Raw genomic sequence first — 14648 nt, 5'->3', positions numbered from 1 at the left:
GGCACCCCCATGTCGCCGTGAGCCACCCGCAGCAGTGTCCCTGTCCCTGCCTGGTGTCATTGTGCGGGGCTGCGGCCACCGACCCCGAGTCCCCCAGCCAGGCCCTTGGCCAGCCCCGGAAGGCTCAGGGCTCAGGACGGTCGCTGCCCCCGTCCTGAGCTGGGCTCGCTCCCGGGGACCCCACGCACGGGGCACCAAGCGGTCCCTCGGGTCCCCGCGTGGCCGCGGGGTGCCGCGGTGGGGCCGGGCCGTGCCGCGCTCCCCGGGCAGGGCTGCGCGGCCCCCGCCGCCCCCCGGATTAGGGCCGGGCGGAACGGGGGGCTCAGGTTTCCCTCTCTGCCGGGCTGGAGCCTGGTGCCATTAGCCCCCTCGGAGCATGACGGGGGGGCAGGATATCAAAGCGCCTTCGCCCCACGCTAAGCGGCGTGACCGCGGCTCGCAGCCGGCCCCGACGGCCGGGCTGGACGCGGGGCCCCGGCCCGGCCCCTGTCCCCCCCCCCCCCCCCCCCGCGCCCCGCCGCACCCCGGCACCGCCCGCGGCCTCGCGGGGCCGGGCAGCGGGCACGGGGGCTGCCGGCAGCCCGGTACCGTCCCGCGCCCCGCGGTCCCCGTGCCCGCCCCGTGCTCCCGGCACGCTGGGCTCGTCCCGCGCCCCCAGCCCCCCCCCCCCGGCCCAGCCCCCGCGGCGCTTGGTTTGAGGCTCCGGGGCCCGGCGCGCTGATAAGCGGGGGCGCGGGGGGCGCGGGATGCGCGGGGGAGCGCCCGGCCCCGGCCCCGGCCCCGCGGCGGTTTCCTGCTCTGCCAGAGCCGCTGCTGAAAGACGCGGGGGCGCCCGGCCCCCCCGGCCCGCCCCGCCGCCCGTCCGCCCGTCCCCCCGTCCCCCGCCCGTCCTCCCGCCCGCGCCGCCGGGGGTGCTGGGGGCGGCGGGGGTCCCGCGTGGCCCCTCCGGGGTGCGGGGCCGGCCCCTGCGCCCCCGTTCCCCGGGGCGCGCTTGGCGGGGGGGCCGCGGCCCGGGTGAGGGATGGCCGACAGCTGGGCGGGGGCGCGGGGCCGGTAACCGGATCCCCCCGCGGCGGCGGCGGGGTCCCGGGCGCGGGGTCACCGCGGAGCCGGGGGCGGCCCCGCCGCGCTGCTGCCGGCGCCGGGGTCCCGCGGAGGGGGGGGGTTCCCGCGGACACCCCCCGGGCTGACCGGGGACCGGGCCGCGGCGCGGCCCCGGGGCTCGGCGGCGGGGCCGGGCACCTGTTCCCCTGCCCCCTGCCCGGAGCGGGGCCGCAGCCGCCGGGCCGCGTTTGCGGGCGGGCCCCGGCCCCGCGCCCGCCCCCCGGGGCCGCCCCGCGCCGCCGCCCCCCCGCGCCCCAGATGGCTGCGGGAGCCCCCCCCGCGGCGGGGCCGCCCCGTTCCGCCGCTCCCCGGCGCCCCGGGCCCGTGCCTTCATTACGGCTCATTATGCGCGGGCGGCGGGGGGCGCGCCGCTCAGCCGCGTGCTGGCACGGGGGGGCCGGGCCGGGCGGGTGCCGCATCTGCGCTCGGCCGAGGGGCTGCGCGCCCCGGCACCGCGGGGAACCGGGGGGGGGGGGCGAGGAATGAGGCTGGGGGGGGGCCGGGCCCACAGCTCTGCCCCACGCCCCACAGCGCCGTGCTCACCGTGCGCCCCCCCCGGCCCAGCGCAGCTCCCCCCGGTGCACCCCCGTGGCCCGGCTCTGCACCCCAAAACTGCTGCTCATGGCCGAGTGCTGTGCACCCCCCGTACCTCTGCACCCTGTCCCCACGGCACCCCCCGGGCACCCAGCCTGGCCCCCCCACCAGAGGGACCCCAGCAGCAACCTCCCCACACCCCCCGCCACAGAGAAGGGAGGCACAGAGGATTTTCAACAGTTTTATTCAAAAAATAAACTCAAGCGGGGGGGGGTATTAAGTTAGGAGGAGTGGGGTAGGGGGGCGGGAGCAGGGCTGCGCTGCGGGGGGGGGGCAGCACCCGCCCCCAGCCCCTACCTCCTCTTGTCCTTGATGCTGTAGTGCAGCAGGAGGGGCGCGGGCTGCAAGGCAAGGGGGGGCGTCAGGACAGCGGCAGCACCCCCAAGCCCTGGGCCCCACCCGCCAGGGCCCTGGGCAGCGGTGACCAGCGCAGGGGCTGCTCTGTGAACTTGCCCACCCCCCCCGGGACGCGCCCCCACCCTGACCGGTGCGGGGACGCAGCGCCCGGCTCTGCGCCGAGCTGCCGCCCTGGCTGCGGCTGCAGGGAGCGGCGTTATCCATCCTCCTCCTCTCTCCGCTCCCCTGCTCCGCAGCCTCGGCCGAGTGCTGCCCCAGCCCAAACACCTCCCGGAGCCCCCCCGCACCCCCACCCTGCTCCATGCCCATCTCCCTGCCCAGGGCAGGGGGAGCGGGGGCACTGGGTGCCCGTCCCGCCGCGCCGCCCACCTTGCCGAACCAGCGCGAGAGCCAGAGCTGCTTCATTGTCATGTGGTCGGGGAGCACCTCGCCGCCGAACAGGATCTGCACCTACGCGTGGGGGCACGGAGTCAGCCAGGGCCTGCGCCCCCACCCAGCTCCCACCCAGGGCCTGCGCCCCCCTGGCCCCCACCCAGCCCCGGGCCCCACTCACGTGCTGCAGCGGCAGCCCCAGGCGGTGACACAGGACCCTCCGCAGGTGCCGGATCTGCGCCCGCACGGAGCACCTCACGTACTTGTGCTGCAAGGGGCAGAGGGCTCAGAGCGGCGCGGGTGCTTGGCAGGGGGCCCCAGCCCCCCGCCCCCTCTGGGATCAGCACCGGGCCGAGCCCGAGCCCCTGCACCACAGGCACCGAGCCCGAGGCGGGGGCTCTGCCCGCCCCGCGGTCTGGGGCCGTCCCTGGGCACGCAGCAGCCCCCAGGGCAGAGCCTGCAGGCCCCGGGCGCTCACCTGCAGAACAGCCTTGCTCTTGTCCTTGCTGGAGCTGCAGAGGGAAGAGAAGGGGGAATTTGGGGGCCCCTGCAGGGGAGAAAGGCTGCGCCCCTCACCCCTTTCCCGGCAGAACCTGGGACAAGTCCGCAGGGGCTCCTGCGCCCAGCCCTGGAGGTGGGGGCTGCCCCGTGCCACACGTCCCCCCGCTCCCCCGTCACGCACGCGTGGAGCTGGGGCTGCAGCGGGGCAGGCGTGTGGCTGGGCTGGCAGCTGAGCTGCAGCCATCGATCCCGTTACAGCTCCCAGAGCTGCCACTTATTGACTTTGCTGTCGGGAGCCAGCAGGCAGCTGCGCAGCGCGCCCTCCCCAGCATTTATTAACGCTCGCAGCCGCCAGGCAGGGGCTGCTGCTGGGGGGAGCGGGGGGGGCAAGCTCTGCAGCGGGCCCGCGCAGCCCCACGGCTCGGCCGGGTGCCCTGCTGCCCAGCAGCGCGATGCACGGCCTCCGCGCTGTCCCTGTCCCTGCTCCCAGCCCAAGGGGCAGCGGCTCAGCGCGACCCCAGCACTCACCTCTGCTTCTCGAGGCAGAGCGAGACGTGCTCGTCGTAGCGGAAGTAGTGGGCACGGGAGTGGTCGAAGGTGCTGTAGGGGAGCCCCATGGGGTCACCCCCAACTGTGTCTGGGGAGAAGGGGGTGGCGGTCAGCTGGCGCCAGGTGCCAGGGCTCCGCACGCAGCCAGCTCCTGGCAGCGCCGCGCTCTGGCCCCGCGTCCCCCTGGAGCCCCCTGGCCCTGCGCCCACCCTCGCCGCTGGGCTGCGTCACCCGGTCGAGGCCGCGGGACTGGTAGAACTCCCGGATCCTCTTCTCTTCACCTGCGGGCGAGAGGCAAGCAGTGCTCAGGGCTGTCCCCTGCCCCCCCAGATCGTGGGGACTCCCCGACTGCCCCTCGCCCATCTCCCTGCTGCAGGGGGGTGAGCAGCACTGCCAGCGCCTGGCGCCCTGCGCAGCCAGGAGCCACGTGCCCTCGGCCAGCCCCACGGACCTGCAGCAACGCCCCCCCGTCTCGCACAGCCCCGTCCCTGCTCTCGGCGTCCCTCAGACCTGCTCCCGCTCTCCCCCCCCGCGTTCTGGGGCGCAGGGCCCACGCCGCACGCTGGCTGCACGCTCCCGGCGCAGCACAAGCACGTCTCCATCCCGCCGTGACAGCGCCCGGAGCCCCTCTGCCTCCCCCCGCTGCTGCGGCGAGCTGACATTTCCAGAGACGCGTCCCCAGCGCCTTCCCCATCCCTGTCCTGAGTGACGGCGGCTAATCTGGAGCCCCCCCGCGTGCGCCACTTTGCATTCATCACCACCCGCCCGCCGCCCGCCCTCGCTGCGCTGTCGCTCAGAGCCTGGCCCTGGGGACACTGCACAGAGCTGGCCCCGGCTCCCGGCCCCACGGCTCAGCACCGCCGAGCAAAAACCAGACACCAGCGCCCGGAGTGACGAGGCGGGGGAGCGGAGCTGGGCTGAGGCACCTCCTCGGCCAAATCCTGGCCTCTCTGCTCCGCTCCCTGCCGCATCCCTGCGGGGCATCTGAGGGGGTGGCAGCGGGTCCCCTGCCCACGTCGTCACTTGGGATGTGCAGAGCCGCAGCCCGGCACCGCTGGAGCCCCCCCGCAGCGCCCGCTCCCCAGCCAGGCTCCTCGGGGGCGCAGCCCGCAGACACTCACTCTCCTGCAGGCCAGGCACCAGCTTGTAGACGATGTCCTGCATGACGCGGTCCAGCTTCAGGTTGAGCAGCGGCTGCGTCTCGTGGATCTTGGTGTTGCACATGGGGCAGTACTTGCTGGTCTGCAGGTACTTCACGATGCAGCTCTTGCAGACTGAGGCCAGAGGGAGGGGATCAGCGGGGCCGCGCGCCCCCAGGCGCCGACCACGGAGCTGCGGGCGCGTCCCCGGGCAGGAGCCACGGCCCCAGGGCAGCGCCGGCAGGCGGGGCTGGGGCTGGGGCGGGGGGGGCTCCCGCTACCCCGCTGCCCGCAGCCCAGGCCGGAGCCGCCGCGCGGGGACTCACAGGTGTGCAGGCACTCGGTGATGGTGGTGGCGTCGATGAAGTACCCGGCGCAGAGGCAGCACACGATGTGCTCGTTCAGCTCCTTCATCTTCACCTTCACCTCCTCCTGCGGGGCGCGGCGGCGTCACCCGGCCCCACGGCGCGGGGCCCCGGGGCGGGGGTGGCCCGGCGGGCGGCGAGGGGCTGGGGGCGCCCCGCGGCCCCCCATGGCCGCCATCATGGCTGCCAGCGCAGCGGGCGGGGGCTGGCACCGGGCACCCCCTGCCCGCGGGGCCGGGGCCGTGTGGGGCCAGGGAACGGCGCTGGGGGACCGCACCCCGCCCACCTGGCCCCGCCCCCGCACCTGGCCCCGCCCCCGCGCCCCGCCCCCTGGCCACGCCCCTCACACATGTCCCACCACCTGCGCCTGGCCCCGCCCATCACCTGCGCCCCGCCCCCCGCACCTGGCCCCGCGCCCGCCCCGCCCCGAGGCACGCGCCCCCCGCCCCCTGAGCACGCGCCCCGCCCCCTGACCCCGCCCGCCCGCGGCGGGGGCGCCCGGCGCATGCGCAGCGCGGTGGGGACGGCGCCTGCGCGGCCCCGGCGCCCCCCGAGCTGCGGGCGCGGCGCCTCTTCCGCCCACGCATGCGCCGGGCGCCCCCTCCGGCCCCGCCGCCCGCCGCCGCTCGCCTCGTTCCGGAGCGGGTCCATCTTGTAGACGGCCTGGAGCTGGTTCCGCAGCCGCATGGCGATCGCCATCGGGCCCCCCTGAGGAGGCGACGCCATCTTAGAACCTCCTCCGCCTCCGCGCTCACTTCCGGGTTCGGGGCGGGGCCGGCGCCACGCGCGGCGCGACTACAATTCCCGGCGTGCCCCGCGCGCCTCGCCCGGTGCCGGGAGCGGCCGGGCCAGGCGCGAGCACGGGCGCCCCCTGGCGGCCGCGGCGGGAAACACGGCCGGGCGGCGCGGCGCTGGCCCCGGTGCTGGCCCCTGACCCCGCGGGGCCGAGCCGAGCCGAGCCGTGTCGTTCAGTGCCTATCCAAGCCGTGCCGTGCCGAGCCGAGCCGTACTGATCGCGCCGTGCGGAGCCGAGCCGTGTCGAGCCGTGTCGTTCCGTGCCGGGCTGAGCCGTGCTGTGCCCGGTACTTTGCCCCAGGCGCCCTGTCCCCCCCGAGCACGGCACTCCCCGGGCTGATGGCGGGGCCCAGTCCCGGAGCCTCGCGCCCCCCCCCGGGCCCTCCACGTGCCTTCCCCCCCCACGTGGCCGCCCCGCCGCCGGCAGCCAATGGGCGGGGGGCGCCCTGCGCCGCGGCCAATCAGCGCCGGGCGTGGTGCCGCCGGCAGCCGGCAGGGGGCAGCAGGGCACCGCGGGAGGGGCGCGGGGGGGGCGCCGGGGGGAGCGGGGGCACGGGGGGCAGTGGGGGGGCACCGGGGGGGGGGGCGATGGGGGCACAAGGGAGTAATGGGGGCACGGGGGGGAGCAGGGGCACGGGGGGCAATGGGGGCACCGGGGGCGATGGGGACAGCGGGGGGCACGGGGGGCACCGGGGAGCGGGCTGTGGGGGGAGTTCCCGACGGAAGGGGAAGGGGGGAGATGGAGAACGGGGGTCAGGGGGGCAGCGGGTGGGCGCCCGGCGGCGGGGGGGCTGCTGGGGCACGCACGTCCCGCCGGGGCACGCCGCGCCCTGCCCGCAGCCCCCGGCCCCGCTCTGCCGGGGGGGGGCCGCCGGTGGGACCGGGCCGGGCCGGGCCGTGCCGCGGGGCCGCGCTCACCTGCGGGGCCGGGGGCGGTGCGGGGGGCAGCGTGCGGGGCTGGCTCTGGGGGGCTGGGGCTGGGGCTCGGGGGGGGCTCGCGGGGGCTCGGGGCCGGGGCCGGGGCCGGGCGCTCTCCGCAGCGCAGCCGCCGGAGCCTGGAGCCGCGCTAATGGGGGTGATTGGATCAGGGCTCTGGAGGGGAAGGAGCGGCCCCGCTAATGCAAAGCAGAGGCTGTTAAGGGCCGTAATGGCTCGTTACGGTTACGATTATTGCTGCAATCCCCAGCAACAAGTGCTGCCTGGGGAGCCGCCGGGGCCGGGGCCGGGCGGGCAGACGGCGCGGCCCCGAGGGACCCGCACCGGGCGCCCGGCGCTGCGGGGCGGCCCCGGCACGGTGCGGGGGGGCCGGGGAGGGGAGGGGAGCCCCGAGCGCCGGCCGAGCCGAAATGCCGCGGCCGGGGCCGGGGCCGGGCGCTGCGGGCGCGGGGCCGGGCCCGGGGCGCAGGGACCAGCCCGGTACCGGCGCCGGCCCCGGGGCGCGGATGGGCAGCGCGGGGCTCGGGGGCGCCTGGGGCCTCTGCGGGGCTCCTTGGCCCTGGGCCGCCCGCAGGAGCCCCGTGACCTCCGCCCCGTCGGTCAGGCTGTGGGTCCCGGTGCCTCTGGGGCAGCGTGGAGCTGCGGGGACCCTGGGCAGCCCCGCACCGTCCCCTTGCCACCAGCGTCCTCCTGTCGCACCGGCCCCTGGATGCTGCTGGCCTGGCTGGTGCTGGTCCAAGTCAGGGTCTGGGTCCGGGTCCTGGTCCTGGTCCTGGTCCTGGTCCTGGTCCGCTCAGCTCCCCCTTGTCCTGGCCAGTCTTTGGGTCTGGGTCACGATGGCAGCACCTGGGTCCCAGCACCAGTCACCTCAGCTCCTCCAGGTCCCAGCCAGCCCAGGCTGGCCCAGGTCTGAGTGGCTCAGCCTGGCCCGCGAGAGGCAGCTCCCGGCGTGTCCTCATGCTGTCAGCCGTCCCCTCCCTGCCTCCTGCCCCAGCGAAGTGGTGTGTGGCTGGGCTCCAGTACCCCCAGTCCAGGCACCCCCAGAGGGGACCCTCAGCGGGGGCAGCCAGGACCAGCCCCCGCGCCCTGGGGTGGCCGTGGGCCCACGCAACACGCCCCCCCGCTGCCAGCCAGAGCCTGCCCCCCTCCGGCCCCGTCCTCGCCAGGCGGTGAGAAATGAGGCTGGGGCCGGGGTGAGCGCTCGCATCTGGGGTGAGCGCGGGAGGGCCTGGCCCCATTTGTACCTGCCAGGAGCAGTTCCTGGGAGGGACGGCCGCGCTGGGGGCTGCGGGGGTCACAGCTGGGCCAGCACAGCCCTGGGGCTGGGCAGCATCGCTCACTGCCAGCTCCGCACCGCACCGAGCACCAGAAGTGCACCACACAGCGGCACCAGCACTGCGTGGAGCAAGGTCACCGTGCCGAGCACCGGCACCGCGGCACCGCCGGCACCGCAGCAAGCGCAGCCCCAATCCGTCTCCCTGCACGCGCACCCTGGCACGGCACGGCCATGCGCTCTGCATGCGCAGCCCTGCGCCCCGCTGTCCCCTCAGCCCCCCCAGGCTGGGCTGTGGCCCAGGCCAGCAGGCGGACGTCCTGGTGGTGATCCTGGGGCTGCGGTGGCTCTGCTGGGACAGGAGCAACCCCAGGAGAGGTGCCCAGGGACAGGGACGGGCACTGCTGTGTGCAGGCACCCAGCTGCCACGCCTGCTGGCACACATCCCCACGGGATCGGCCCACCCAGGGGCACCACGCGCGCTCCGTGCCGGGTGTGCTGTCCCCTCAGCCCAGCCTGTGGTGCGGATGCACTGTCCCCACACGTGCCCTCACCCCGACACCTGCTGCACGCAGGACACGTCCATACCCCACACACACACGTGTCACCCTGCGTGCTGTGCCCAGGCGCACGCCGACACCTCCTGGCACGCCGGCAGTGCCAGTGCCCGGGCTGGGAGCGCGGGTGAGGAGCGGGGTGTGCGGGGTGGCAGGGGCTGGGGACAGGTGGCAGCAGGACACGGGCGTCCACATCAGCCTGGGCCCCCAGGGCCACGTTTGCAGCCTGGCACGCGCGGGGCCGCACAGCTCCATCTCCCGATGCATAATTAATGCCTGGGCGGCAGCCGGCGCTTCCCTGGCCTCCGCGAAGCTCCGGGGCCGGGCAGGCCGGTGCTTTTAGCAGAGACCTGCTCAAATATTCAGCTCCATTTCCGCTGCGGAGCCGCGCGGGGTCTGGGCGGCTCCTTCTGGTAAGCGCCTGCCGGGGGCTTTCCCGGCCCTGGGGTGTGGGGCTGGCCGGACCCTGCTCAGGGCTGGGGGCAACAGGGGGGGCGGGGGGGGGGGGGGGCTGCGCTGAGACCTGGCACGCTCGTGACAGCAGCCAGTGTAGGGCAGTGGTGCTCCAGCCCCCGGGGCCAGGCGAGTGGGGGCCCATCGCAGGGCCGGTCCCACTGCCGTGGCTGCCACCCAGGTGCCTGCACCCCTAGGTGCCATCAGCTCCCTCCCGGCATCACCGTGGGGCCCCCTGCCCCACACCGTCACCAGCCCCACAAGTCCCAGTGGAGGGAGTCCCCCGGTGAGGGGGCTCCAGGGGCGGCTGGTGCCGGGGGGGCTGGGGGAGGCACAGCCGTGGGGCTGGGCAGGGCGCGGGGCGGGGGGCTCCAGCGGGGGCGCAGGGCCGGGGGCTGGGCGGTTATGGACTGAACTCCCTGCCTAATGCACCTGATTGGATTTGCAGAATCCAATTACCTGCCCTCGGCCTTTGATAACGAGGTTCTGAGCGACGGCTTCTGTCAACGGCCCCGCGGCAGCGAGAGCCACGGCTGCAGGCACTCGGCACCCCGGCCTGCGGGGACGGGAGCCCCCCGGCACCCGCAGCCCCGGTCCCGCTGTCAGGACCCCCACAGCCCCCAGGGAGGTGGGGATAGGGCTGCCGGTGGCTGCTGGGCACAGCACCAGCCCTGCGGCACTGCAGGACCCGCTGCTACTCGGGAGGTTGCAGCAGCCAACCTGGTGCCTGTGGCCAAAAGGGGGCCAGGGGCTGCACCCCCCCTCCTGCTGCCTCCCCGCTCCCGCAGCGTCCCCACGTCCCTGCTCCGCGTCCCCCAGCCCAGCCCTGAGCCCTGGCGCTGTTGGCCCTGCGGAAGCCTCAGGGCCTCGGCTACCGACCCCAGCAGCTGCAGCATTGCCACTGGTCACAGCGGGTCCCTCCTGCCCCCCCAGGGCACACAGGGTCGTGCTCTCAGGCACCGTGGCAGAAGGTTTGTGCTGCATGGGCAGCAACGCCTGCTCCGCACCCGTCCCCAAGCCCTTCTGTCCCTGCTCCCATCCCATAAAGCTGACGGAGGCAGGCAGCAGGGGGCTGTGGGGGGCTGCAGCACCCATTCTACCCCCAGCCCAGGCTCCCCTCTCCCAGCCCCAGGGATGGGGCTCAGGGGCTGCCCCGAGCCCCCTACCAGGTGCCTCTCCCCCCCCCATCCTGGGGCTGCAGCCTGGGGCCGCCCGGCAGGATCAAACCCTGGGCAGCTCGGCCGGTGCCACCACGCTGCAGCCGCCTGCGTCCCCGTCACACCGAGCTCCTCCCCAAGGACGCTGCGTAGGTGCCGACGGCCACCGTGACGTCCAGCCTGGGCGGCTCCGGCTCTCGGGGCCCGGGCACTGGGGGGTCCTGGTCCGGTTGGGCCACATCTCGCTGCACGGCCGAGCTGCCCGGGAGCCGCCACAGCCGCGTCCCGGCCCGGCGCAGCCCTCTCGCGTGCTGGGTGGGAGGCGTGCGTGCCACCGCGTCACCCCCTGCACCCCACCCCGGGTGCCAGCGCCCAGCCCGGGGCCGGCGGGTGCGGGGCACCGGGAGTGTTTCATGCAGTTAAGAAGTGTCTGATTGAGGCAGGAGGCGCCAGCAGCTCCCCCGGGAGCCGCAAGTCAAGGACTGGAGGACCAAATGCAGGCTAAAGTAATCCAATCTGGGCTGGCTTCATCTAATTAGCCCAGAATTAACCCAGCAGCCAGAGAGGAGCTGACTGTCCCTACAGTTTGCCAGCGGGTTTGGGGGGGAAGCGGGAGGAAGAAGGGGACGTCCAGCGATAATGAGATTAGGGGGGGAGCGGGCGGGAGAGGACGGCTTGGCAGCATCTCGCCGGTGGTAACGTGGGGCCCTACCAGGCCTCCGCCGCTTAATTGCTGCACGCTGGCCGGCGCGCAGGGAGCGGGCTGTCAGCAGTGAAGGGTGGGCAGGGACCCATTTTAATAACTCCTGCCCCCTGGCAGGAACACCTGAGCCCGGCAGGAGGCCCTGCAGAGGACAGGGACGCAGGCACGGGGCTGGCCCGTGGGGACCCGGCGCCATGGAGCCACAGCAGCCCCGTGCTGCAGGTGCCCACGGGCAGGCTGGGGGACGGGGCGAGGGGCTGCCGGCAGAGGCACTGTGGGGGCCACGGCAGCACCCAGGACAGCTGCAGCGGGCAGGACCACATCGCTGCACGGGGCCACAGGGCAGGTGCCAGGACTGGTGTGTCCATCCCCTGCCTGCCAGGTCGGCTGTGCCAAGGGCTGGGTGTAGCCACTGGAGAGGGGGGCAGCGGGGTGCTGGGATGCTGGGGTGCTCGGGTGTGCAGCCCTCGTGCAGCTCTGGCAGCAGCAGGGTCTGGCGCTGAGCAGGGTCAGGCAGAGTATTGAGGCTGACAGCTGATTTCCTACCCCAAGCCAGGCGAGTGCCCCCTCTGCCTTGTCCCCCTCCTGCCTGTGCCATGCAGGTGCCAGTTCATGCAGTGTGCTGGCCTGGGGACACAACTGCTGCGCCCCGCAGGGGACCCCACATCCAGCTCTGCTGCAGCAGGAGCGGGGGCACCCACCGGGGACCGTGGGGGTGTGGGCCGTGGCCGAGAAATGAGGAGCAGTTTTGTATGGGTGCACTGGGATATTCCCAGCCCCCTCCCATTGCAGGTGCATATGGGGGGTCCCTCGCACAAGCTTTGCTGTGCACATAGTGCTCAGGCTCTGGGCAGAGCCATGGGGCACCTGGGACAGAGACAACGCCTCTGGCTTCATGCTGGCAGCTGGCAGCACAAGGGCCACTTGGTGCAGACAGGGCCAGCAGCACTGGCAGATGACAACGGTCCCTGGATGGGTGACCTGCACCTCGAGCTACTGGGCTCGTTGAGCACACTGCTGACGAGGGCTCAGCCTCCCCTGCAAGCCCCCCTACCCTGGAGCAGCCCCAGCCATGGTGCCATGGGAGCTGGGGAGGGGTCTCTGCTCTGGAAGCGGGAGCCAGCCCCAGCCCCCCCAAGACCTCACATCTCTCCAAAGCGAGCACCCAGCGCCAGCTCTCGCCCTGAGCAGGGGCCGGTGCTGGGGTCAGGGCACACATCACGGCGAGACCCCTGCCAGGACCCTGGGGCTGCCACCCAGCGGACCCCCGCCGGCACAGGGCGGAGGTGACCGTGACGCAGGCAGGCGCCGCGGGAGCCCCTGCCCGCCCCAGGCCCTGTCACCTGCCCCCCAATCCATCTCCCGGGACCTTGCAGCATTCCAGCCCCTGGGCACTTCCAAACATCTGCCTCCTGCTCTAGGTTTAATTAACCTGCTGCCGCCCGGTCCCTCCCCCAGCACAAGGCATTTCCTCCCCGCCACCCGCCCCGCGCCCGGGCAGGCGCCGCTCGCGCCTGGGCCAGTGCCAGCTCCGGCCCGAGGGGCTGCTCCCTGCCCACTGCGCCCGCAGCCGCCCAGCGCCTGGGGCTGCTGCTGGAGCTGGGGGGGCTGGAGTTTGGCCATGCTCTGGAAAAGGCGGCACCGGCCAAGTGTCCCCAGCATCTGCTGGGCCAAGAGCAAGACACGCTGGGGGAGGCTCAGCCTGGCAGGGCACCAGGAGGGCAGCTCCAGTGCTGCAGACCGGTGCGCAGCGTCCCCCTGCCCTGCGTTGATGCATGGACCCAAACCGGTGGCACAGGGCTTGCTTGGGAGCACGGGGACGGCAAAGTGATCGGGCACGGCAGGGCCAGCTCCTCCTGCCTGTGCACGCACAAGGGCAGCTGCAGGGTTATGTTTTGTGGGACAGCGTGTGCCCGGCGCGGGCCTGGCCGGGACGTGTGTAAATGGGGTGCGCGTTGTGCAGGCACAGCGGCTGGGGGCCCTGCACGGGGCGCGTTTGTGTACGCACAGCAGGGGCGGGCGCAGCTCTGGTGAGCCCCCGTGGGGTGTGGGTGTGCATCACCACACCATGCTCTGCACGCGTGTGTGGGTGCCCCAGTGCCGTGCAGGTGGGTCAATGTGCGTGTGTGAGGCTGTGCCGCGGGGTGTGCGTGTGCACGCACATGGCTGTGCAGGGCTGGGGGTGCACACGTGAGGCTGAGCATGGGGGCTGTGTGTGAGCACATATATGTGTGTGGGGGCCTGCACCCACGCCGCACAGCGTCTGTGTGCATTGTGTGGCTGTGCTGTGCTGCAGGGTGTGTGCACACACGTGTGTGCGGGCAGCTGGGCCCTACTGGGGTGTGTGTGGGAGGTGTGCGTCCCCACCTCCCACGGCTGGGTGAGCGTGCGCCCAGCACAGCACCAGTACCATGACCCCAGGCCCCGAGGAGCTGCCACGGCAGGGCCGGTCTCCCCACACCACAGCGGGTCCCGCCGAGCACGGGTCTGCCCGGTGCCCATGGTGTATGCGGAGCCCCTGGTCAACCAGTACCCCCGGGCCGGGCCGTGCCCCCGGGACACAGCAGCTGCAGCTCCCGGTGCTGCCGTGATTTACAGGCGCAGGCCCCGGTAATGTCATTTGCCCCAGACCGGTGGCGCCAGGGTGGCCGGGCGGCCGCCCTCCCCCGCCGGCCCCTGCCCCGGGGACGTGACCCGCCGCCCTCGCCCTGAACCGGGGCCCGCCGGGGAGCCCGGCACCCCGTCCCAGCAGCCGCGGCGCGGAACCACCGGCCCCGCCACCCACGTCCCGGCCCCGCCACCCACGGCGCGGCTGTCGCGATAGTCGCCGGGAGGCCCCGCGGCCCGGCCCGCGATCTCTGCGCTGCCCGTTACCGCCCGGGGAGAGCCGCGGGGCCGGCCGGAGCGGCACCCGCAGGGGAACGGGACCGGTCTGCGGGTGGCGGCCGAGCCCGCCCCGACCGGCGCCGTCGCACCTCGCGCCCGGGAGGCTCCGCGGCGCTGCCCGGCCCGGGCCAGCCGGCCCCGCTCCTCCGAGCCAGGTACGGGCGTGCCCCGGGAACGGCGGCGGGGCGGGAAGGGCCGGGGTCGGTGCTACCGCGAGCGGCGGGTCCGTGGGAAGCGGGACGCGTGCTGTCGGGAACGGCGGGTCCGTTGTAGCCAGGGTCAGCCAGCACCGGGAGCAGCGGAAGTGTCCGTGGCCCGGGAAGGGAGGGTGCCGGGGCGCGGGGTCCGTTTGCTCCGTGATCGGTGGGCTCGGTGGGACCGCGGCCGGTCCGCCCTGGCAGCGGCGGGTGCGGGGGGACGAAGCCGCTGCGCCCCGGAGCGCCCTGGGACGCGGGAGCGGCCCCGCGCGGCCGCATGACGGCACCGGGGCCGGGGCCCGCTCCGTGCGCCCCGGGACGCGCAGCCGCGTCCGCCCGGCAGCACGGCGCGGCCCCGGGCACGGCTCGGGCGGGCGAGCTGCGGCCCCGGTTCTGCGCGCCCGGCGCCCCGACGGTCCCGGTCCCGGCCGGCCGCGGGGGCTGCGGGCAGCGCCGGGGCTGCGCCGGGCCGCGGAGAGGCGCCGCGGCGCCGTCCGGTGTCGCGGCGGCGGCTCCGGTGGGCCCCGGGCCGCCGTTCCGTTGCTCCGACCCAGGGAACGCCCGGCGGCAGGGACCCGGGACGCGCCTCCGCCGCCGCCGCTGCCGCGGCGTTTCTCGGGCCGGAGCGCGGCGGTGTCGCCGGGCGCGGCCGGTGTCCGGGGGCCGGGCGGAGCCCCGTGCGCTCGGGGCCCGACGGACCCGACCGGCAG

General features: G+C 75.1%; 1 protein-coding gene across 1 annotated transcript; it reads right to left on the bottom strand.

The window, feature by feature from the left end:
• Positions 1 to 1865: 1865 nt before the first annotated feature.
• On the bottom strand, positions 1866 to 5769 carry PCGF1 (polycomb group ring finger 1). Its single transcript, XM_066996941.1, has 9 exons — positions 5612 to 5769; positions 4943 to 5048; positions 4599 to 4751; positions 3687 to 3758; positions 3457 to 3565; positions 2906 to 2939; positions 2609 to 2695; positions 2425 to 2505; positions 1866 to 2039 (listed from the first exon to the last, which is right to left on the bottom strand). The coding sequence occupies exons 1-9, from the start codon at positions 5705 to 5707 to the stop codon at positions 1992 to 1994; spliced, it is 786 nt and encodes a 261-aa protein (XP_066853042.1). The 5' UTR covers positions 5708 to 5769; the 3' UTR covers positions 1866 to 1991.
• Between the last annotated feature and the right edge of the window lie 8879 nt (positions 5770 to 14648).

Source organism: Anser cygnoides, chromosome 4 (genome assembly GCF_040182565.1).
Source record: "Anser cygnoides isolate HZ-2024a breed goose chromosome 4, Taihu_goose_T2T_genome, whole genome shotgun sequence".
Lineage (NCBI taxonomy): Eukaryota > Metazoa > Chordata > Aves > Anseriformes > Anatidae > Anser > Anser cygnoides.
Note: the sequence above shows the minus strand (reverse complement) of the source record. Positions and strands in the feature narration are given on the sequence as shown.

Bases quoted from the DNA above. Each gene is read 5' to 3' on its own strand.
- PCGF1 (XM_066996941.1), bottom strand. From the start codon at position 5,707: ATGGCGTCGCCTCCTCAGGGGGGCCCGATGGCGATCGCCATGCGGCTG. The intron at 3,759-4,598 runs GTGAGTGTCTGC...TCTCGCCCGCAG, and splicing joins GGTGCCTGGCCTGCAGGAGA to GTGAAGAGAAGAGGATCCGG. The intron at 2,506-2,608 runs GTGAGTGGGGCC...CCCCACGCGTAG, and splicing joins TGGGGCTGCCGCTGCAGCAC to GTGCAGATCCTGTTCGGCGG.